The sequence below is a fragment of the Cebidichthys violaceus genome, unplaced genomic scaffold, assembly GCF_023349555.1.
Source record: "Cebidichthys violaceus isolate CVI_PGR_0920_01 unplaced genomic scaffold, fCebVio1.0.p SCAF_58, whole genome shotgun sequence".
In the NCBI taxonomy this organism is placed as follows: Eukaryota; Metazoa; Chordata; class Actinopteri; order Perciformes; family Stichaeidae; genus Cebidichthys; species Cebidichthys violaceus.
Window position 1 is genome coordinate 1008645 of NW_027176794.1, and position 22232 is coordinate 1030876.

Sequence of the window (22232 nt, forward strand, 5' to 3'; positions counted from 1 at the left end):
GTGTCTCCATTATGTTATGGGTTATTATCCCTGATGCACAAATGTGTTAAAAGGTAAGTTACGGTGTGGAGCTGTTTTAAACTACTTTATTTTCCTCTGTAGTTAATCTACAACAATATATTGAAATGTATAATCAGCAAAGCGACCACAGTAGTCAAATACATGCAGTGGAGTATAATGTATAATGTTTTGCTCTGAAATATAATGGAGTAAAAGTATCATAGGATGGAAAAACTCAAGTAAAGTACAAGTATACCTGCGATCAGTAGTTGAGAAAATGCACTTTATTACATTGCACAATGCATTATAGAGTCAACCAAAGTTTACATTTACCAGCAGTTTTAAAGAAATGATGCCTAACTCAAGCCCCAAAGATTAAGAACCCAGAGAACGTAGTGTCATCATCTTCATCAGCAAAGAGCCCATTGAACAGCTCTCCCCCAGCCACCTGCAGCCAAACCTTGTCCCCCACAGCCAGGTGCAGCACAGCGCCCCCTGCTGCCTGATCTTCGCTGCTCTGGTAGGTATCTGTGGTGTGGATTATCTTCACACCGTTCTTCACCAGAGCCACCTTCACATTTCTGGCGTAGACGGTGATGTGGTAGTTGAAGAAATAGGCCCCTGCTGCGGTGCACGTGAATCTTCCTGTTTGTGGATTGTAGTGATTCTGTTCATTGTAAATTATCTTGTCGAAACGGATTGGTGCATTGGCTGCTGGGAGTTTACTTTGCGTTGTGAGTCCCACAGAGAAGGCACTTTTAGAGATAACAAGTGCATCTCCCTTCTCACCCTTATCACCTTGCTCTCCTCGAGCCCCTCTCTCACCACGATAACCAATATTGCCTTTGTGACCTGGGATACCAATTTCCCCCTTAGACCCTGTCCTCCCAGGGGGTCCCAATGGACCCTGAATGCCTCTGTCACCTCTAAGGCCAATCTCCCCCTTCAGACCCTCTGGTCCAAGAGGCCCCAAATCACCTTTAGGTCCTTGGGGTCCAGGCAGCCCAAGCTCTCCCTTACTTCCTTTCAGGCCTATGGGCCCTTGGACTCCTTGGGGCCCCATTTTACCAGGGGGTCCCCGTTCTCCATTGTCTCCTCTTTTTCCTTTGAGCCCTGCTGGGCCAACTGCACCTGTAAATGACAAGAACACAATAAACCTCCCATCCTTTTATGGTCAGTGTTTACTATTCAGTACATACATATTCCAGAAAGCCAAATAAGCTCCAACAAATATAGAAATATGTTGTGTTGAAATAAAGTATGTACAGCTGGTAAAAATAGATTGTTTTCAACACAAGTCACTTTACAGATCTGTTTATTTTTCAGTGGTGCTGTTAATTCTGAAGATACATACCGAGTTCCCCTTTGTCTCCCTTTTGGCCATCAATGCCTGCTGATCCAATAAGGCCAACTTGACCTTTTAATGGGTGATTCAGAAATGAGTGTTATTATAAATTGTGAAGTTGAAGTTAAAGACGAGGAAAAAAGTTAATTGATTCAAGTTTTAAACTTACCGTGATCCCCTTTGTCCCCTCTGAGTCCATCTCGGCCGTCTCTGCCAGGTGAACCATTGTGTCCAGGGTCCCCTGGTATTCCCGGGTGTCCACAAACACAGCCTTTATTCTGGGTTTCTTCCTGTGTAACACACCGGACTGCCAATAGCAGAAGCAAGAGAGTGACTCTAACCCTCATCTGCAACATTGTACCCGATGCAGCAGTTTAACAAAACTAACATCCAACAATGCAAAAACGTTTAGACTAAAAGAAAGTTAAAGCCGGTGCATAGTTTGCCTCACAATCATGCACTACTCATATGAGAACATGCAGCGATGAATCTAATTGTTCTGAAACAGGAATACTCAAGAGGAGTAGAGTGGAACAAAAGACAAATAATACACCGACCAAAGAAAACATAAACTGGACAAGAACTTTGGACAAGAGGGACCTCAGTCCTCAAAGCCATTTCATTGGTCCGACAGTGTTTGTGGCTTACTCATTGAGTCTGTCTGTTACGCATCACCTGTGCCCCTTCAGTCGCTTCTCTAGTCTAGTTGAGGCTAATAATACGCAGGGAGTGTATGTCAGGGCCAGACATGCAAAAGGCCACATAGTTTCACATGTGCTGCCTTCCTAGTAAAGCAAACGGGACATAACACTTAAGCAAATGATCGCATGCTGTCTGCATGGGGGAATAGCTTACTTTTAATTGAGCAATAAAACGATGGCATTAAGAACGGACGCCTTAGATTAATATTAGCATTTGCTTTTGACCGCGATTTAAAGGACGGTATTTTAATGCGCTGTTAAGTCACTGGATGCTAATAACAAGTTAAAATGTTAATTAATTAATGCTTTTCTCATATGTGCTTTTTAAAATGTCAACAGTTGACCCCATAAACTGGATCACTGACATAAAATGTGACCTTTTTGCGGTCCAAAGCCCAACGTAACTAGAATGCCTTCGACAAAGGTTTGTGCTTATCTTAATGACAGTGTCCTTCAGATGTTATCGAGATGCTAGACTGAATTTAATGTTAACCATGTTTAGAGTTGACATCAACTCACTGACTTTCCATAGTGTTGTAAAGGCTACACAAAAGAAATAGAGTACCAAAGAACAGTACAATAAAGGGGTTCAGAATCACTTCATGGCAGTTTTGGTGGCTCTTCTGTTTATGCTACACTCTCTACAAAAGGTAAGATCAGCTTTTTAACAGCAATACAGGACCAGCAAGGGGTTTAATATCTTACTTAAAGTCACTCAGAGAGTCAAGAGTGGAATCAGGACTGGTAGAGGATCCGTCAACATAATCATTATGCTGTGCTGCTGTCTCTTTATTAGATCGTGTACAGTGAGGACAGACAGGAGGGATGGGCGCAAGGGAGGGGCTGTAACATAAAACCAAGATAAGAAAAAAGAAAACAGCACACGGAGCATACAGCATAAACCGATGACTTCCCAGTTATCAAGATACCCAGCTTGTGTGTTACACAGACAGACACAAATATATGTTCACATTCTTTATTTTTTCAATACTTCTTCTCACAAGCCTCCAGATATAAATATATTTAAAAATATAAACAACACAATACATAAAAGTGCACATTCAAGCAATGTCTTTACCTGGCACCAGAAATGGAAACTTCACTGCTGCACATTTACTTGCATGGACACATAATCTAACAAACAAATAACAAGGGCATGACTCAGAATGAATGAAGTTCATTTATATTTTTTGGCCAATATATCAGTGCCCAGTCTCTGTAGTCCCATAACCAGGCACAACGTGAGGTTGATTTGGTTACAGAGGATACTGCAAAAAGTCCTCAGACAAGACAGCAGAGACATTGTCTAACTTAATGAGTTCACTAGGTTAGATGGTACAGATCATCCGAAAACAATGACTAAATAAATAGCATAAAGCATGTTGCAACCGTGGCTCACAGTATTTGAGATTTAAAATGTAAATAACATTGATGGTTCTTTTGTAAAGAGATTTGAATCTTAAATTTTCCTACGAAATTGATGATAAATGACTTTGAGTTCCACATTAAGTAATCATTTAGCCATGAAAGTAAACAAAGATGGGGGGGAGGGGGAAACACATGGCAATATGGAAAGAGAGGAACAGGAAGAGAGTTTGAAGAAGAAGATCTACCGTATTTGACATCATTTTTTTTTAAAGATATAACACTGTTTGGGAAAGCAGCAATTCAAGGAAATTTGAGGTTTACATGGCAGGTGCTAGAGAGGATAAGGAGGTATATTAGGGCTACAACCTTTGTGGTATTAATACAAAAAAAGGTCTGGAAGCAGAGGAGGAGGTTAGTTAGTACTACATGATCTGACGGTGCATACCGTAGCCCGTCATACCAGCTTGGGAGGCCCCGCGGTTGCTGCCCATCTGCAGGCCGATCAAACCCTGACCTTGGCGGAGTTGCTCTTGGCTGAACTCTCGCCGATATCCCTGGGCTTTCCTGCACACAAACAACAGGTACAAGGTGAGGAAGAGGAACATGACGCATCACGGTGCTGTGAAATGTGAAGCTCCCCTGTCACACTGTCTTTACCTGTGGAACCAGTCTCGGTCACCCCTGTAATGACCATCGTCCTTAGTGACAGCCACACTCCCCAGAGCCATGAGAGTTCTTTGCACTGCTGCCATGTCCTTTCCTGTAGCCAGAACACAATGATAATTTTTTTATAGCATGAACTGATAACTGATTATCGTCGTAAAAACTAACGTGAATAAATAGATATCACTCCGGCATGAGATGAAATGTAAGTAATCAGATATAAAATCACCTTCCCAGAGGTCCACAGTTTGAAATATGTCCGTGGTTGTGACTCCATAAGCTTCAGCTGCTTGCAGGAACTGAGAGATCTTCTCCATTTGTTTGAAGGCCATCTGTGTCTCTAGAATCTTCTTGATAGGCTCTTTCCCCCTCGGATAAAGGCTGTTGATAAGCCGACAGAGGATCTGGGACAGAGGAGGTCAGAAATCTAAATCATATTGATCCAACAACTTGACCATATCAAAATGACAGTTACGTTTTAGTTCTCCATATACTCCTATTTTTCATGCTTAAATGACATCATTTATATGTTTGCCATGGTTGGTTAGGAGGGAGGGGTTGCCTCGAGGGAAGGGTACAGAAATGCATTTGGATTTAGTTGTAAAAGCCAATTTATTATTGTGAACTATTCCAGTTAGTGAAAATGCAACATGGTTTACATCTGGAATGCATTGTAGAGTTACTTGCTGATGCATAAATTAATATCCATGCCTTTCTCTAAATGTATTCATACATTTTTTAGATTATATTCAGCGATAGTATCAAGTAAGAAGACATTGACACTTTATGGGCTCTTTAAATCTGACAGAGGCTCAGCTATGTTGTAGCTTAAATAATTCAACGATAGCTTCTATTTTAGGTACAGGTACTGCAGCCACTCACTGTTCCATCCATCAGCCATTTCTGGAAATTCTCTCTGCCCGTCTGCGGCCTCTCCAGGTTCCCTCCGCACTGTCCGACGATCCAGTCCACCAACCGCTGCTCCAGGTCTGGGTCGTACTTCTGCTCGATCTTCTCCTGCACCTCTCGGCTCAGTCCATAGCTGGGCCCTCTGTTCGCCATGGCAGCTCTCGCAACACTCAAGTATGTGTAGTGTATAGTAGCCCTGAAGAGAACATGTGGAGAACATGAGGCTGAAATGGAATTACTCTGTTACAAACTAAATTCTTCTAAAAAAACCCAACAAAAAACATAACTTTGCTATAATATACCTGTATATTAGTGAGTATTTTGGACTGTTTTGTATCCTGATTAAATTACTTCAGGCAGGACAACTACAACTCTTTTTTATAACAAAGAATTTTCTGTTTACTAGAATTAAAATCTATTACATAAGAGCGCTATAAACAATGTCAACGTTTAAAGAAAAAGCCCAAAAGCCAGTTTTTATTCTCCCCTTTAACAGCTCAGCAGGCCACCTATAGGCGCACTGGAGGTTGTAGCACAGAAGGGTGTGGTCCATGGCAGCCGTCCCGAGCAGGGACCACCCCTTCCATTGCTATGGTAACAATCAAGCCAGTTTCCGGCACGCTGTGTGCAGTGATGCGCTGCATGCGATGATGGCTCAAGTATGACCTCCAGTAAGCAGTCGCCATGAAGAGAATTAAGTAATCAAATGTATTTTCACAAAGTTTGTCCTCTAACAAAACAAGGCATTCATACAATGTAGCCAACAACAGTTCTATATTTAGCCTGCAATCGAGTTTAATTGAATTACGTCAGCCCTCTGTGCCGCATTTAAAGGTTTGTTAACTCTTCACTTCATTGTGTTTCACTGCATCGGTTATTGGACGCAATTCTGTCAGTCAAATTCAGAAAATTCAAAGAAAGTCCCGCCATCTAATGTCACGACACCATATTGCTACGCATCCTGCAGCTTTTTAAAACGTGAACATTTTACAACTGCGCAAAGCTCACACACTATATCTGCGACACTGATTCGGCTGCATACACACTACACCCAACATGTCATGCACAAAAAGCGGTTTTATTCAATAAAGACCACACTTACTGAAAAAGAAGCGAGAGCGAGAGAGCGGTCAGATGTGTCCGAGTCACGGGGATATTTTCCGCTGAGCTGCGCAGGGCTGAGGATGCTGAACTGCTGAAGCATCCATGAAGCGCAGCACAGGCGCGTCGGGCCGGGCTGGATCTCACTTGTCCGGGAGGGGCGGGTCACTCGTTTTATATGGCAACTCAACAAGGAGGGGTCCCTGGAGACTCTCGACACAGACTGCGACGTGACACCGCTTCCGAACAGTGGTAACTGTGGCGCATGCTCAGCTTTAGACAGCATGAAGTGACCCCTCAGCAAACCATGACACACAATGGTGACAACATAATTGTATTCTCTTTCTAAACTCTCGCCTGAGAGTAGAAAGTCCACTTTTCGACTCCTCATAACTTGCAGATTCAGTGCCTTGCTCAACGACACCAGAGCACTGAGCAGAGTGGGTGTTTGCTTATCTTGTTAGAATAGCTGCTTTAACCAGTTTGTCTCCCTGCTGACTTATTGTTTGACTTAACTACACAAAGCAAACATTAACACTTGTTTGTTAAGGCATCTGTCCCTGAATTTTTGGGGATGGATTCATGTTGGAATTATGCAACAATACAACTACTGTACTTACAAAGCATTGCCTGGTAAACAAAGATCTGCGGTGCAAAAATATGCTTTGTGTAAGAACTAAAGGGAGCCCATAGTAAAACATCACCAGATGCACGATCTCTTCTGCTTGCATTACGACGGTCACGCTGTACGCTTCCATAAATTGATGTTTGATTTTAGCTTTGACACAAACTACATAGCTCAACCACGAGTTAAAAGGTCACCGCTGCAGTTAAGTGGAGCCGAGAGTTGAGCGGCCGGTTTCACCCCATTGAGCATAGAGCAGCTGGTGGGCAATGACATGTTAATAATCAACAGTCAAGTGGCTCCATTCAGCAGGCTCTCTGTGGCTAAAGGCCAGCAGGTATGGGGGGAACATAACAGAATATTCTGCTAACAAAAATGAAACTCGCTTGGCTGCAGCCTACAACCCGTGATGTGTGATTCACACTATAGCACCGCGATTCATTGTGTTGACATGCTGCTAGTACACCTGGCAAAACTGCACTGCTGTTCACTTGTTAGCCGTTTACTTCATCTGGATTTGTATAAATATACTTATTTAGAAATCCACTTTTGTATCTGTTTAACGATCATGGTGATTTGAGTCAGGGTCTGATTGTCACTTTCAAAATGTGCAACTTTCACAAAAAAAACATCACTCACTCCAGAGCACCTCACTTTTGACTTTCAAATAGGTTTCTGTAATTCAGCTCTCGATTTCCTAAAATCGTAAATACTTTTAGAACTTAAGTATTGTGTATGCATTTCAGTATCAACAACGCTCATAAAGATAGTTGTTTGTCAGTTGATTGTGTTGGGTTTGGGTGTGGTAACAGACTGAGACCTGCACTTCAGTGTGCAGAGGTTTTATTGGCCAAAAATGGGTGAAAGGTGATTAAAAAAGGCACAGGAAAACTATATGTCTAAGTAAAGAAGGAGGGGGAAACAGTCAAACAGGAAGAACAGCGGCAGGGACAGCGGACCTAATAAAGGCCAACATAACACTTCATATAATAACCTGGAACATACAAATGCAACCTGAAGATATAAGGGACCAGCTAACAGGGAAGCTCCCTTTCATTATAGTTATCAATGTAACGGCATGTTGAAATGACAGATGAAGTATGGGGAGGAGAACACAGACGGAAAAAAAGGTCATATTTGGCAGACAAACATGCCATTGTTTGGTAAATTTCTTGAGGGTTGACTTCCCGGTAAACAGTCCTTCTCTCGGCACCCCTTACTCAGACCAGAGTGGTCAGCTTGTCTATGAGATCATCAATAGTGTAGACCATGAGCTTGATGTCGTCCCGCTCAGACATGCGGTGCTGGCCGTGTCGCCGAAGGATGACATCCACGTCGTTGCTGAGGACGCGTTCTGCAACTTGCATGGAGATGTGCCAGGGGACGTCCTCGTCTTTGAGGCCGTGAATGAGCCGTACGGGACAGGTGATGGGGATCGGACTCTGGAGCACACAGTGATTTTCTGCCTCTCGCAGAAAGTCCATGCTAAACTTGTAAAGACCCTCCTCCGAGTGTTTGGTGGGCAACGTCCACTCCCCCTTCTCCTCAAACTCCTTGCGCGTCTGTGCCATTAAAACACGGAAGAATCCAACTCAATATTGAGATGAAAATGTCTGCAGGTCTCAAACAAAATTACATCAATGTGATATATATGAGGTAATATAATATGTTCCTACCTCCAGAGGAAGAGCGTTGAACGATGTGACTATTAGATCAGCGGCAGTGGAGATGCCCACCAGTGCTGCAGTCTTCTCTGGTCTTGCAATGGCCGCCAGCAGCATGAACCAACCGCCTATACTGGAACCCACCATTATCTACAAGTAAGCAATAACACCATGAATAGACTGGAAATCAATTGATTAATAAATACAAAATGAAAAACTGTCCATAAAGACACCAGACCTGTGCAGTATAATCATAGCAGTGGAAGACTAATGATACCACAAATGTTGTAACACAGTGCCATCTTCTGGCGGTGTAGTGGAACATACAGTGAATACTGGAGGTTGAAAGGATAATAATAATAATAATAATAATTCACGTTTTTATTGATGATGCTGTTGCCCTGATTCTATTCTTATAGATTCTCTAATACATGCTTTTTTGGGTACAAGATTGTGTTTTATAGAATTAATTGTATGGATGATGAACATACAATACAAACATTTAAAGTCCACTCCCCTTCACTCAAAAATGACTTTTTGCTTATTATCTGTTACTTCAGTTGGACGTTTGAGCTTCCCTGTGCAGACTTTGATACTAGAAGTCTGTTTTTACATTCACCTGTTGGAAGTTTCTTTGTGCTCAACTTAAATCTGAGTTTAACTCGTGGACGTACCAGCAGGATTTTGTGACATAACTAGTTTGGAGCCAATCTTGGTCAAATACGCAACCTATACAAGTGTGATGTGGACATTTTCAGCCACCAGTGCACACAAACTGGAACGTTCTTGTGTCCAGCAGTTAAATGTCTGAACAATAGTTGTACTTTCATAGAATAGAATCTGGATTTATGAATTAGGGAGAATGAGTAGATGGAATTCTAAGAGTTTTTATTATCTAGGGAATTTAACTTTGTTGTAGAAAAACCACATCAGACAGAAATGACTATTCAAAGTATTCTTATGTGTTTGGAGGAGATGTTGAAACAAACACAAAAGATCCACCAAAAACTAACATTAGTCAAATTCAATAATCAAGTTGTGCAAGTACAGCCAGAGCTTAACATAAGAACATTTAGATTGTGTTTCACAGGCTGCCTGTGTGACCGGGATGTTCCCATGACAAGTATCTAAACATCTTTACCGGTTGATTTTAGGAGATGCAACTGTATCGCTGTGAGAAGATACTTCATTTGGCTGTAAGCTAATAAAAACAAATTGGTATTGTAGTTCAATGCATGCACATTGAACAACTATAACCCTGTGATTATAGCTCGACTGAAATCAATGTTTTGGGACTCTTACATTTTGTACTTGTCGAACTTGTTGAAAAATATCCACACATTTCAAGATGTTTTCTGAAAAGCTAGGAAAATGCTTGTTCCTGAGAGCAGGAATTATGACATTAAACCTGTTCTAAATGGGAACCGACTCTCAACCCCCATCCCCTATTGAGCAAAGGTTTTCATAACCTTATTGATTGAACAGTAGCTTGCAAAGGGGCATGATCCCAGGAAATATTTACCTGTGGCCCCTCTACTAACTCATCCAACACGTAAAGGACGTCTTTTTTCCAAGTACCAATAGTTCCTTCTGATAGCACCCCCTCTGAGGCCCCATGTCCTGTGTAGTCAAACCTGGCAAAACATAAATAGAACAGCCCATGGTCATGAGGGGGAAACAAAGGCAAGCCATGAGAGGCCAAGGAAAAGGTTAAAGTAGATATTTTTGAGACATTATAAGTACATTAAATCAGTTTTAAACAACACTGAACATTGGATGGGGCCTTTGACTTCTCAGTATGACGGAGCCATGTCTTTTATAGCCAGTCATCTCAGGAATGGAGGCTTTGAATGACAATAAGAGGCTTGGAACAGCTGGAGGTATATTTCAAAAATATTGATTGAAAATTGAGAAAATAACCAGATTAATTGCATCATTTAAATGCAAACCTTTGGCTTTTCAATTTTGAATATTAATGAACACAGCTTGTCTGTAGAAATTAAGGATCTCAGTGAAAAGGCTCAATACTTGTTATAGTTTTAGTTACATTCAAAAGACATTTTGTCCTGTTCTTTGATCAAGGCTATCGGAGCTGTGGGTGTGTGGTGGGAGCATGCATCTCTTCCAGTTGGTGCATTTTATTTTTACTCCTTGCAAAGCTGTGACACACTTTGGATTATCCGTGTTCAGTTTAAAGAGCTATGAGAATCCAGTTTAATTGCTGAGTGAAAACGTAGTATTTGCCGGTATTGCGGGTGTTTCTCAGTTTATAGATGGAATAGAAGACTCAAGACATCCAGAACAAACACTGTATGTATGAGGTATGTCTATTTGATCTGATCTATTTTTATTTAGTGTGAGATTATTAGCATTGCGTGGTCCTGTGTGCACTGTGAATGACTTACCTAAGGTATGAGTGCCCTAGTGACCTACAGAACTCCTCCAGTGCCTCAGCTTTCTGCCCATTCATGTTGGAGCCATATCCTGGGAGGAAGACCACCCCTGGGCTCTTCCCCTTCACTCTTCTGTAGGCCAGCTTTGGAAGGTCTGGTCGTGAAGCATACTGGACTGTGGACTTGTGTCTCCTGACCCCTGGTTGGCACAGTGGAACGTATCATAGCTATGGCAAAACGTGTTACGTAAATGACTCACAACAACCTACGGTAAAATAGCTTAACTAGAAAAAAAAATATGTACATATGTACTAAATACAATGTCTCTCTCACACTCACACACACACACACACACACACACACACGCGCGCACATACAATTTCATAAGATAAGGTTTCTCTCGACGCAAACTAGCAAGCAGCACATGGATGGGGGAGATACAGCGTGGACATTTCCCCCCCATAACGACCAAAGATACCAGGAATTGAGACACAGTTACATAACGAGACCAATTAATGTCGAAGTGGTTTTAAAATACAACCACAATCAACGGAGGTGACGCAAAAACATTCACAAGCGCAAACGCCGCACCGTTCGCATGCCCTACATTTTTAAGACGACGCAGTCTGCGTGAGCCACACCCCCTCCTCTGCGTTTAAATGCCCTCACATGAAACTCAGACGTTGTGAATTGTATTGTACGAAGACCGGAGATTTGAACAAACCTTCCAGACGCTGTGAAGACAAAGCTGCGAGCCCTCCATTACTTAAAATCTGTGAAAGTCCTCTGCGGCAGGACCTCAGCGCGACGGCTGCCATACTGCTCCGCGACCCACTGAGGAAGTATCGCGAGAGTAGCAGCACCAGTGACTCTCGTTTACTCAGAGCACATGTAGTCCATTACAATACAACTACAGTAAAGCTCTGTGGAGCAGTGGTGGAAGTACTCACATCAGTTAAAATAGCAATACAGTGTAAAAATACTCCTGTCCTGCATTTTAGTAATGTTGTAGCTGATTGTATATCTGGTACTCACTGGGTACTGTTAGACAGTTTAATCTTCACAATTCATCATATTTTATAAACTGATAATGTTTTGTATGCAACATCTTAATCTGCAAAGGAACTAGTCACTACAGCCATGAGACAAATGCAGTGGAGTAAAAGTATACAGGAGCAAATAATGTTAAAGCAAAGTACATATACCTCATATCTGTACTTGAGCGCAGTACTTGACTAAATGTAGCAGTTATATTCCACCAAACATATTTTTCTCAGATGCCAAATAGAAAAAGACAAAATGTATTCTACTACTACTACTACATTTCTGCACTCCAGTAACATGTCTTTAATGGCAGCCAAAAAACGTATTTTGACCTACTCTTTAATATAGCCTACATGAGTGTTTTATACTCATATTTAGTTTTTACAGACCATGATAAAATAAGTATCCACATCCTTTATTAAAGCACCATTCGCAATACCACACTGTAAAATAATCAGTTTCAAGTTACCCTGAATGGCTCCTGTGAGCTTATTGTATAGGCCTATGAAATATTATAAGATTGTTAATAATAATAATGCATTCATGTTTAAGGGTCATTTTAATGTTGTAGTTGGTTGAATCTATTTTATAATATAATCTATAACAATACATATCTTACAGGTTAATCAGATGCTTTGATTAAAAACATTAAATTTCAATTTGGAATGAAGTAGAATAAAACTATAAAATAGTAGAAAATACAAGTATTTTTTTGTGTGCATGCACTCTATTTTGTATTTCTTAAAATGTATTTTATCCACTTGGGAATTCAGACGTGCATGCATGTGTTTCACATAGTACCTAAGTGTGCTGCTCCCCAATGCAGAGGTGACTATATTATTCTGACATCAGATATAATAGTAGCTGCTCGTTAAAAAGGCTCAACATTTAATATAATGTAGTAACTTGTTGTGACTGTCATGTGAAGTGTCAGCTTGTAACATGACTCAGAGCGTCACAGGCGGAAGGTCACGGAGCAGCAGAACGGAACGGAAGCGGGAGTAAAAAGCCCATCCGCCATTGTGGAAAATGGTAAGGGATATTCCAGTAAGACACCAGGCACTTTCAGGTTGACTGCTGAAGGCCATCTGTGTGCAGGATCGCACATTTTTTATTAACCGACGCTTTCTCCTCCACAGACACACAGTCGCCGTTTGTAACAACGAGAAGAAGCAGATCGTCGTTGGGTCGGACCACGGGAAGGAAAAAAAAAAAAAACCTCCGCCGTGTAACTGTTACAGAGCGATTGGACGACCCGAGAGACGAGCCAGGGAAAGCACCGGAGAGCAGAGAGGAACAGGGGGGGAAGCCGTGGACAGTCTCACGAAACAGCTCTCAGTGTCGCTTCCTGGAGGATGTCTGCGACCACAGTCGATCAGGTTCGTGTACCCGGCAGCACGAAGGCTGCTATGAATTAGCCGTGAAACTTTGCTGACAACAGTTTTGATCCGGTTTGGGCCACGCCAGATCAAATAGGCTACAAAAAAAAGAGAAAAGTCTTTGATATATGGTTAGCTATTAGCTGTGATGTAGGCCGGCTGAATTACCAACCCACTCTAGCTGGAGCCGGTTGCCAATGCGGCACCGTTTAGTTGCTGGATGTCACATCGTTTGACATCCGGCAACCTGTAAATGTTAACATTCCGGGCTGATGGTTTTCAACTGTTATATTTATTTATGTAGCATACAGTCTCTCTCTCTCTCTCTCTCTCTCTCTCTCTCTCTCTCTCTCTCTCTCTCTCTCTCTCTCTCTCTCTCTCTCTCTCTCTCTCTGTGTGTGTGTTTGTGTGTGTGCGCGCGTGCTTCTCGTTTCCTGTCGTGATCTAACATCTCCTTTTCCTGTGCTGCTCACTGTTTCAGAGACCCAAAGGACAAGGAAATAAAGGTAACGCGTTTTAACAATGATGATTTAAACGGTAAAACCGAGCCCTCATTTTATAGATTGCACATCAGTGTGGTGGCGGTACCGTCTGTTTTGATTGATTTGAAATGAGCTAACATGCTACCTGCTTACTGTTGATTGTGCTTTGAAACTGTAGCCTGAGCTGTAGATTATATATGTTCCCTAATGCTGCGTTTGTTTTGATGATGTTACATCAAACTGAAATCTCGTCATGTTTTAGATTTTAGATAATGAGCTGACATCTTGAGATGGAAATATTTGTGACTTCCATATAAGCACATAAGATGATTTACTGTCCTTATTTTTGTTTTTATCCTCAGTGCAAAACGGATCAATGCATCAAAAGGATGGTGTGAATGATGATGATTTTGAGCCTTATCTAAGCGGCCAGACAAATCAGGTAATGTCCTACATTAAATAATATGGTCTGTCCAGAGCGACAACGTGTCACTTAGTACTTCTGGCCAGTACTTATAACCTCATGCAGTGGACAAATCAGCTACAAAACACATAAATACAGTCACTTCTTTGTGAGTTTCTGTTTGTTTGAACTCACAATCTATCTTCACTGTTCATAATATGAAGTCACCATGTTTAATTATTTGGTTAATTGTCATCATATCTAGTACATTAACGGTCTCTCTATGTCCCACAGGGTAACAGCTATCCACCAATGTCTGACCCCTACATGCCCAGCTATTATGCTCCCTCCATCGGTTTCCCTTACTCTCTGGGAGAGGCCGCTTGGTCCACAGCAGGAGACCCTCCCATGCCCTACCTAACCACCTATGGACAGATGAGCAATGGCGAGCCGCACTTCATCCCCGACGGTGTGTTCAGCCAGCCAGGTGCCCTTGGGAACACCCCTCCCTTCCTGGGCCAGCATGGCTTCAACTTCTTCCCTGGTAATGCAGACTATTCCACCTGGGGTACCAGTGTCTCTCAGGGTCAGTCCACACAGAGCTCAGTCTACAGTAACAGCTATGGGTACGCCCCCAGCTCGCTGGGTCGGGCCATCACGGACGGACAGGCGGGCTTTGGAAGCGACACCCAGCTTAGTAAAGTCCCGGTGCTGAACAGCATTGAGCAAGGTATGACGGGCCTCAAACTGGGTGCGGACATGGTGGCAGCTGTCACTAAAACCGTGGGCTCCCCCCTAGGGGGCACAGCAGGTATGAGCAGTATGGCAGCCAATAGCCTCCCTCCGTCTGTCAGCTCATCTGCACCTAAACCTGCCTCCTGGGCAGCCATTGCCAAGAAGCCGGCCAAGCCGCAGCCCAAGGTCAAACCCAAAGCCAACATGGGGATGGGGGGAGGTGCCATTCCCCCGCCCCCCATAAAGCACAATATGAACATTGGTACTTGGGACGAGAAGGGCTCTCTGAACAAGCCCCCATTAGCTCAGAATATGATGCCCCCGCAGCCTATGGTGCAGCAGCCTCTCCTAGCTCAGCCCCAGCCCTTACTGCAAAACCCGTTGCCTCCTCCGCCTCAACACCAACATCAACACCAACACCAACATCAACACCAACATCAACACCAGCCCCAACACCAACATCAACACCAACACCAACACCAGTCCTTCCAGCTCCATGCTCTCCAGTCCCCCCAACACCCCCAGCCCATGCCCCCTGGCCATCCACACATGCACCTCTCCTCTCAACCTGGTCCCCCGCAGCCCCTTCATCAGCAGCATCCCCAGCAGCCTGGTCCTCCCCCCAACCGTTGGGTGGCTCCCAGGAACCGCGGTGAGGGCTTCGGTCTGGGTGGGGGACTCCCACTTAGTGCCTCCCCTTGCTCTGGAGAAGTGCATCCCGTGTTGGAGAAACTCCGTGCCCTCAACAACTACAACCCCAAAGACTTTGACTGGAACTTGAAAAATGGCCGCGTTTTCATTATCAAGAGCTATTCTGAAGATGACATCCACCGCTCCATCAAATACTCTATCTGGTGCAGTACAGAGCACGGCAACAAGCGCCTGGACGGTGCCTATCGCTCACTGGGCAACAAGGGGCCCCTGTACCTGCTGTTCAGCGTCAACGGCAGTGGGCACTTCTGTGGTGTGGCCGAGATGCGCTCACCAGTGGACTACAATGCCTATGCAGGCGTCTGGTCTCAGGACAAGTGGAAGGGCAAGTTTGAGGTGAAGTGGGCGTTCATCAAAGACGTGCCCAACAACCAGCTGCGACACATCCGGCTGGAGAACAATGACAACAAGCCAGTAACCAACTCCAGGGACACTCAGGAAGTGCCTCTGGAAAAGGCCAAACAAGTGCTTAAAATTATCGCCACTTACAAGCATACCACCTCAATCTTTGATGACTTTGCACATTATGAGAAACGTCAGGAAGAGGAGGAGGCTCTGAGGAAGGTGAGATGAACATACATGTCAATAACCCTGTCCCTCGTAAATAGCTTGATTGTACGCATGAGACAGTTCAGTTTAGCTGCCCTTTATTTTAAAGGGAGGTAACTTTCCCTGAATCACTGCTGGAGCCAGACTGTAATCAGCTGATCTTGTTCCACCTGCTCTTAGACGGAGGTTGCAACATCCTGTGGCTGAATGAACAGTCTGGTGTAAATGGAAGTTCCCAGAGGCCCGTCAGCAGATTGACATGCCACCATTACTCATAGGCAGGTTCAGGAAACCCTAATTCCTCATCAGCCATCTTGTGCAGTTGAGACTGCGATGATTTGCCCAAGTGGAGTTAGCGTAGAGATTTCCTGAAATAGCCCACATTCCTGGCATTCCTTTCTTTCAGACAAAGGCAGATGTAGGCTCTGATCTCCCTTTGAACAACGAGCCTCTCTGCTCTCCACAGGCTCCTCATGCTTTACTAGTTTTTAACAACATAAGCCCTCGGCCTGCAAACTGGCCACAACGTGCCTCAGAGTTGGTACAGTTTTCCTTTAGATGTTCTAAACGGTTGACTTAAAAAAAGGAAACGTTTCCCAGCAAAATACATGATAAAAATGCATTGTTACAATTTTCTGTGTGCACAGTTCTGAAAAGCTCACACAGTGTAAGCCTGCGCCCTCCGAGGGGAAACCTAAAATATGTTGCAGAGGTAATAACAGTGGTGTACCACAAATGTTAGTCTAAGTGGTGAAAACCCTGTGGGATGCTACTGCTGTGGAAAAACAGCAGCCAGGGGGAGAATGACATGTTATCACTGCTGGCATTCTGCAGCATCCATTCTTAGAATCACCAGTATGCTAATCTAATTGCGTTTAGACCCCCCCCCCCCCATGACCAGCCCCCTCCTTTTTTCTCTCAGTCCCCCACTGCTGGTGCTCCATTGAGGCTTGTATTGACTCCTCTCTGCTGACCTTGTTAATATGCGCTGGGTTACTTTCTCATAAATATTTCAAGTCAATGTTTTCAGGCTTCTGAAAACAACCTGTCAGTAGAAAGCCTGTTTCATCCTGCGTTGCGCGGGCGCTGCGCTGTGCTGCTTTTGTAGCCCTGACCTCCTACATGACAGGATCGGCCCGGCTCAGGCCTCGCCCTCCTTCGCCTGACAAGGTTAATTGTTCTCCATTGTCTGGCCTGTCCTTCCCCGAACTTTGAGGGGTGTCAAACCAGCGCGGCTACCTGCACTATAACACCATCCCAAAGTGTTTTTCTTAAAGATGAACTTTGGATCTAAATGTTGTTGCAGGATTTTATTAGCATTACTAATTTGGCAATTAATATTTGGAGGTTAGCCGCTTCCTTCCCTTACTGGATGTAGTAATAAAGAAGGTCATGCTGCGTTGAAAACCAGTCCGCCGACCCCGGAGCCACAGCCCAGTGTGAGCATCCATTGTGGGGATAGGGTTACACTGGTCTTACAGGGCTTTTCTCAGACCACTCCTCAAAGACGGCACTGTAATCCATGACACATCCTTGAATATTTAATATTTCCAGGCCTGCAGTGGAAACCTAAACACGTCCAAACATTTCGTTGAGTATATATCTGAGGCTTTCCTCTTCCATCAGATACTCTCTTTCTGTGTGTCTCACTTCTCTTCACACTAAACAGAAAACGTAATGGTACTTTAGTGATTGGTTTTCCTGCCAGTAGAGGAACTCAGTATATCAACAGTGGGAATGATAGACTTGCCTAAAAATAAGATCATCTCAGAGGTTGTTTTCATCCGACGAGCCTGTAAATACTTTTTTTTTTTTTCTGTAAATAACTAATCATGATTTTTATACGACTGTCTCCGCTACTTAAGTTAAGTTATATTGTGCTCATATTTGAACATAATGTTTAGACAATTTGCAAAACATCATTTGATTTTGGAAACGAGTACTTTCCACGGAGAACAGGATGTCAAACTACAAAATGGAACAACGTAGGACAAAAATGAATTTGGTTTCAGACTTCTGAAGAGACAGCTGTTGTCAAAGAGTCCGAATTGATGGAAATCATTTTATTTTTGAGTTTACTTTCAGCGGCACATTACACAGACACTGATCAGTCCTCAATGGACTAATGCTGAAAACGCATTATCTTATTTGAGTAAATTATAATTATAATTCAAAGACCACAAGTGTTCCAAATAAATAAGTCATTATTGACATTTGCCGAGTGGTACGAGTGCAGATGGACACAATACAGGCATTCATTCCATACAGCTCTTCTGTGAAGTCAAATCAATATTGATCTCCTTCATAAATGGCTTCGGTCACAGTAGTATGATCAGGATCTCTTACTAGATAATACCTTAAAAATCAAGTGTCGCATCTATTAGGATGTCAGTTTGTCAGCGGTCCCAGACTTCCTCTCTGTGCTCCTGACTTATTTACAATTTCACATGGATCTGACAGCATAGAGCAAACTATTACGTCTCGGGTACTCCTTCAACATTTGACATTTATCCCATGAATGACAGACTTGTTGCTTGTTTGCTTGTGTCCCTTGTTTGCTCTTGTTCTGATACCATCCACTGATTACCTCTCTGTTTTTTTGTTTGTTTTGTTTTTCTCTCGCCAGGAGCGCAATAGAAATAAACAGTAACCTTCAAGCAAGCTCTCTGCTAGAACTGCAACACTAATGATGTAGGACCTTAAATATAATTTGCCTAACCACGAGGAGGAAAGGCTCTCACAAATCTTTCCGCTGAAGACGACAATGTATCTGAACACTTGAACATGACAATAGATGGACTCATCTGTATCCGTTGACTGGCGCATCAAACCCTGTGTTCCTGTCTCACGAGAAAAACGTAACCCACTTCGAAAAATCTGTTTTTAAAGCACTTTCAGTCCTCCTAAACAGCCTCTACCAGTACCCTTAACTCTCTAATTCTGTGTTCTTCTTCTTCTTCGATTTAGTTTGAGAGCAACTAACTGACTAACCGAAGTAGTCAGTAGATTTCACCAGGCTTATTTGTAGTTTTTTTTTTTTTTTGTTTATGCCTCAAAATGGGATATTGGTGAGCTTCATCAGCTCCTGAAGAGAAAATAAAGATATGTATGATTTAGTCTTTTATTTGAATCTGTATTCAACCATCTGATCCGAGTCCTCAGACAGAGGTTTTGGATGACTGACAGGTGGGATGAAATAATTGGGAAACAGCCACAATCATGCCAATCATAGGATGTATCCTCCCTCTACCTGTTCCCTTCCTTTCTGCATTTGTTTCTGTGTACCAAAAGATTACAATTATGCAGCAGGCTGGCAAACGTCGGCCAATGCACATCTTTGTATTTCTCTCTCTCTCTCTCTCTCTCTCTCTCTCTCTCTCTCTCTCTCTCTCTCTCTCTCTCTCTCTCTCTCTCTCTCTCTCTCTCTCTCTCTCTCTCTCTCTCTCTCTCTCTCTCGATTCTGTCATTCTGAAGTGCATTTGTCTGAGGAGAAACCTGCTGCTCTGGTAGAACTAGCGCTGGCCTCCTTGGGTCCTGTGGGTGACTGTCTTTGCTCTGACGTTGGTGTACTGTATCGTACCTCAGGCTCAATCAGACTGTCTGTCCTTAACAACTCCAAGCACTTTTGGGAGAATCCTCACATCAACCCTTCCCGTTTGGCTTGACTGGGATTCCCCCAAAAGGGCAAGACATCAACCGCAAGGATGTGACAGTTTTCTCCTCTAGGTAACTCACTAGCTAAATAAAAATTATCCATGTTTAGCGCAAACCATGCTTTTGTGTTTTTGTGTACTCATTTGCCTCAGAAATGTGTGCATTACTTCTATGCTTCACACAGTGTCACACAAACTCAAAATATAAACTCTTCTCCTGCAGCCCAAGCAGATCCTTCCTCTCCTATTTGTGCCTCTAAATACATTTACAGTAGCAGCAGCTCCATGTCCACATCTGCTTTGCATTGCAGCAAATTACTGCAAATTACTTAAGTGTAAAATGTGTTGGTGCCAGTAGGGTTGATTTGACCGCATAGTAAAATATCATCGGTGTACAATAAATAGACCTGAAGATGATGCTTGGGAGGCAGACCTGCCAGCCTAAAGTGGGTTAGTTGATATAACAATACAACTGCAGGGATTACAACCAATACCGGAATGTATAACACTGCATGGACGGTACAGGCAGTGGTGGAATGTAACGAAGTACATTTAAAAACAAAAGCACAGTTTCTAGGTACGTGCTCTTGAGTAGTTGCTTTTTACGCCACTTTTTAGTTCTACTGCACTACATTTTAGAGGCAAATGTTGTACTTTTTTACTCCACCACATTTAATTAATAGTTACTTTCCAGGTTAGGATTTCACATAAACAGTTACAAAAAAACATACACTAATCGTATAAAAGAAACATTTGTTACAGATTAAAACAGTTGACATCTCCCCTCAGGAAGCCTCAGATGGTTTACTTTAAATAACTTCAAATTATTCAATATTTTACAAATGCACAAAGATTAAAAACTACCATCAATTGGTCCATAAAGTGATGGGGAGGCAATGGCCCCTCCCCCACATCCTGCCCCCTACTTCTGGCTCCCTTGCTCTGATCACACCCATCTTCGAACTCGGGAGTTCATTTTGATTTCAACTGCTCACCTGTAAAGTTTCATGACTGCATGATTTTCTTTTAAACTGTCAGAAACTTTGTAATATTATCTTGAAATACAATGTGATGATAGATTATGTGGAATTTCCTGTTTGCTGTTTTCAATTTTAAATGACGTTATTTTTGCTTTAGTTACCAGGGCAGGTAAAGGTAGTACAGTAATCATAGGCAGACTTTGAGATATGTTAGACCTATAAAAGAAGACATAATGATTAAACAATTAATTGCAAAATTATATGAATAAAATTGTTATTGAAATACATTTTCATTGTGGGTTTTACAGACTGTTTCACAATCAACATATATTATATATACACGTTTTGTGTTGTATTATGTTTTCCTTAATTCACAGGAAAATAATGAGACAATGGGACATTTCTTTATGCGCCTTGCTATTCATATTCTCTATACATATTTATTTCATCTTGAAATGAATAACTTTCCTTTCACTGTTTGTCCACCAGAGTGCGCCATCACATCACGGTTCTTTCAAAAGGTCCTCCGCTCTCTCGAGACGTACTACAAAGCCCTTCCTGTAAGCAGCAAAGCCCTCTTTCTTCTCAAGCCCTCCAACTCCTACAGACACAATTATGGATGAGAAGTACTTGTTGTGCTTCCACAGCTTTTTGGAGCAATTAATGCCAGCTCGCCAAGCTGTGCAGCGAGAGGTGGAGAAAGAGGATGTGAGCAGGGAGTGAGAAAAATCCCTCTTTGTGTTTGTCAAGGGGGAAGAAAGAGCTGTAATTATAACATTGGAGGCTTTGGATTGCAACCTCTCTCCTCTCTCTGTGTTAATTTGTGCATCCATCAGGTTTCTGCAGGCGGGCTTTGAAAAGACCACACTTTTCCTGCCTCCATTTGTCTGTGATGACAAAACTAACCAGGGGACAAGCTATTTATTCACCTCACAACGCCCTCAGTGTGTGATGGTGCAGAGATGTACCTCTGATATGATGCTGATTTCACTTTGTTCATGGAGTTGATTAAATATGCAGTATGATAGCTTTTATTCTGAGGTCTTTTTGCTGTTTAGTGAGTCTGTTTAGTGTTTTTATTTTGAATCATTAGAATGAAACAGGAAATATGCACTGCAAGCTTTCTTTCATTCAACTTCAATGGCTTGTCATGTTGTTTTTACCATTTTGATATCAAACTAACTGGTTAATGACTTTAACGTTAGCGGGACTTCATTTGCCCCCATCCACAGTGGTCAAAGCTGTTCCAAGAAAGTGCCAAGCAAACTTTTCTCTCCCCCCCTCCCCCCCAACCTCAAATCATCAGAATGTCCTTCTGCAGAGGGATTCAGTTGAGTGAAGATGAGAGAGAAGGAGCATCCTCTGCTTAGTGAGCTGAAATGCCTTTGAAGTTTCAGTCACACTGAAGACTCATCAACACATGGCTCAAGGCAAGGTTAGGGCAAGTCTCAGGGTTGGCACTTCTTCGATGTTTTGAAGGTTTTCACACTCTGGGCAATGGCGTATCACTCAATAAGTCCTCACGGA

General features: G+C 42.8%; 4 protein-coding genes across 5 annotated transcripts; 1 reads left to right on the forward strand and 3 right to left on the reverse strand.

Annotated features, from left to right (window-relative positions):
* Positions 1-338: 338 nt before the first annotated feature.
* Positions 339-1701, reverse strand: c1qtnf9 (C1q and TNF related 9). The gene is made up of 3 exons (XM_068732325.1): positions 1515-1701; positions 1355-1417; positions 339-1131 (listed from the first exon to the last, which is right to left on the reverse strand). The coding sequence occupies exons 1-3, from the start codon at positions 1699-1701 to the stop codon at positions 362-364; spliced, it is 1020 nt and encodes a 339-aa protein (XP_068588426.1). The 3' UTR covers positions 339-361.
* Positions 1702-2883: 1182 nt separating this feature from the next.
* tagln3b (transgelin 3b) lies at positions 2884-6323 on the reverse strand. The gene is made up of 5 exons (XM_068732295.1): positions 6089-6323; positions 4960-5182; positions 4307-4481; positions 4072-4174; positions 2884-3978 (listed from the first exon to the last, which is right to left on the reverse strand). The coding sequence occupies exons 2-5, from the start codon at positions 5137-5139 to the stop codon at positions 3837-3839; spliced, it is 600 nt and encodes a 199-aa protein (XP_068588396.1). The 5' UTR covers positions 5140-5182; positions 6089-6323; the 3' UTR covers positions 2884-3836.
* Positions 6324-7538: 1215 nt separating this feature from the next.
* Positions 7539-11611, reverse strand: abhd10b (abhydrolase domain containing 10, depalmitoylase b). The gene is made up of 5 exons (XM_068732256.1): positions 11494-11611; positions 10782-10968; positions 9899-10010; positions 8389-8526; positions 7539-8274 (listed from the first exon to the last, which is right to left on the reverse strand). The coding sequence occupies exons 1-5, from the start codon at positions 11585-11587 to the stop codon at positions 7933-7935; spliced, it is 873 nt and encodes a 290-aa protein (XP_068588357.1). The 5' UTR covers positions 11588-11611; the 3' UTR covers positions 7539-7932.
* ythdf3 (YTH N6-methyladenosine RNA binding protein F3) lies at positions 10521-20992 on the forward strand. Of its 2 annotated transcripts, XM_068732255.1 has the most exons (7): positions 10521-10697; positions 12742-12845; positions 12953-13192; positions 13674-13698; positions 14037-14116; positions 14372-16087; positions 18699-20992. In XM_068732255.1, exons 3-7 carry the CDS (start codon positions 13169-13171, stop codon positions 18720-18722), a joined length of 1869 nt encoding a protein of 622 aa, XP_068588356.1. In that variant the 5' UTR covers positions 10521-10697; positions 12742-12845; positions 12953-13168; the 3' UTR covers positions 18723-20992. The 2 variants fall into 2 exon arrangements, with proteins under 2 accessions (XP_068588356.1, XP_068588354.1); XM_068732253.1 differs by lacking the exon at positions 10521-10697 and having other exon boundaries at positions 12554-12845.
* Positions 20993-22232: the final 1240 nt, after the last annotated feature.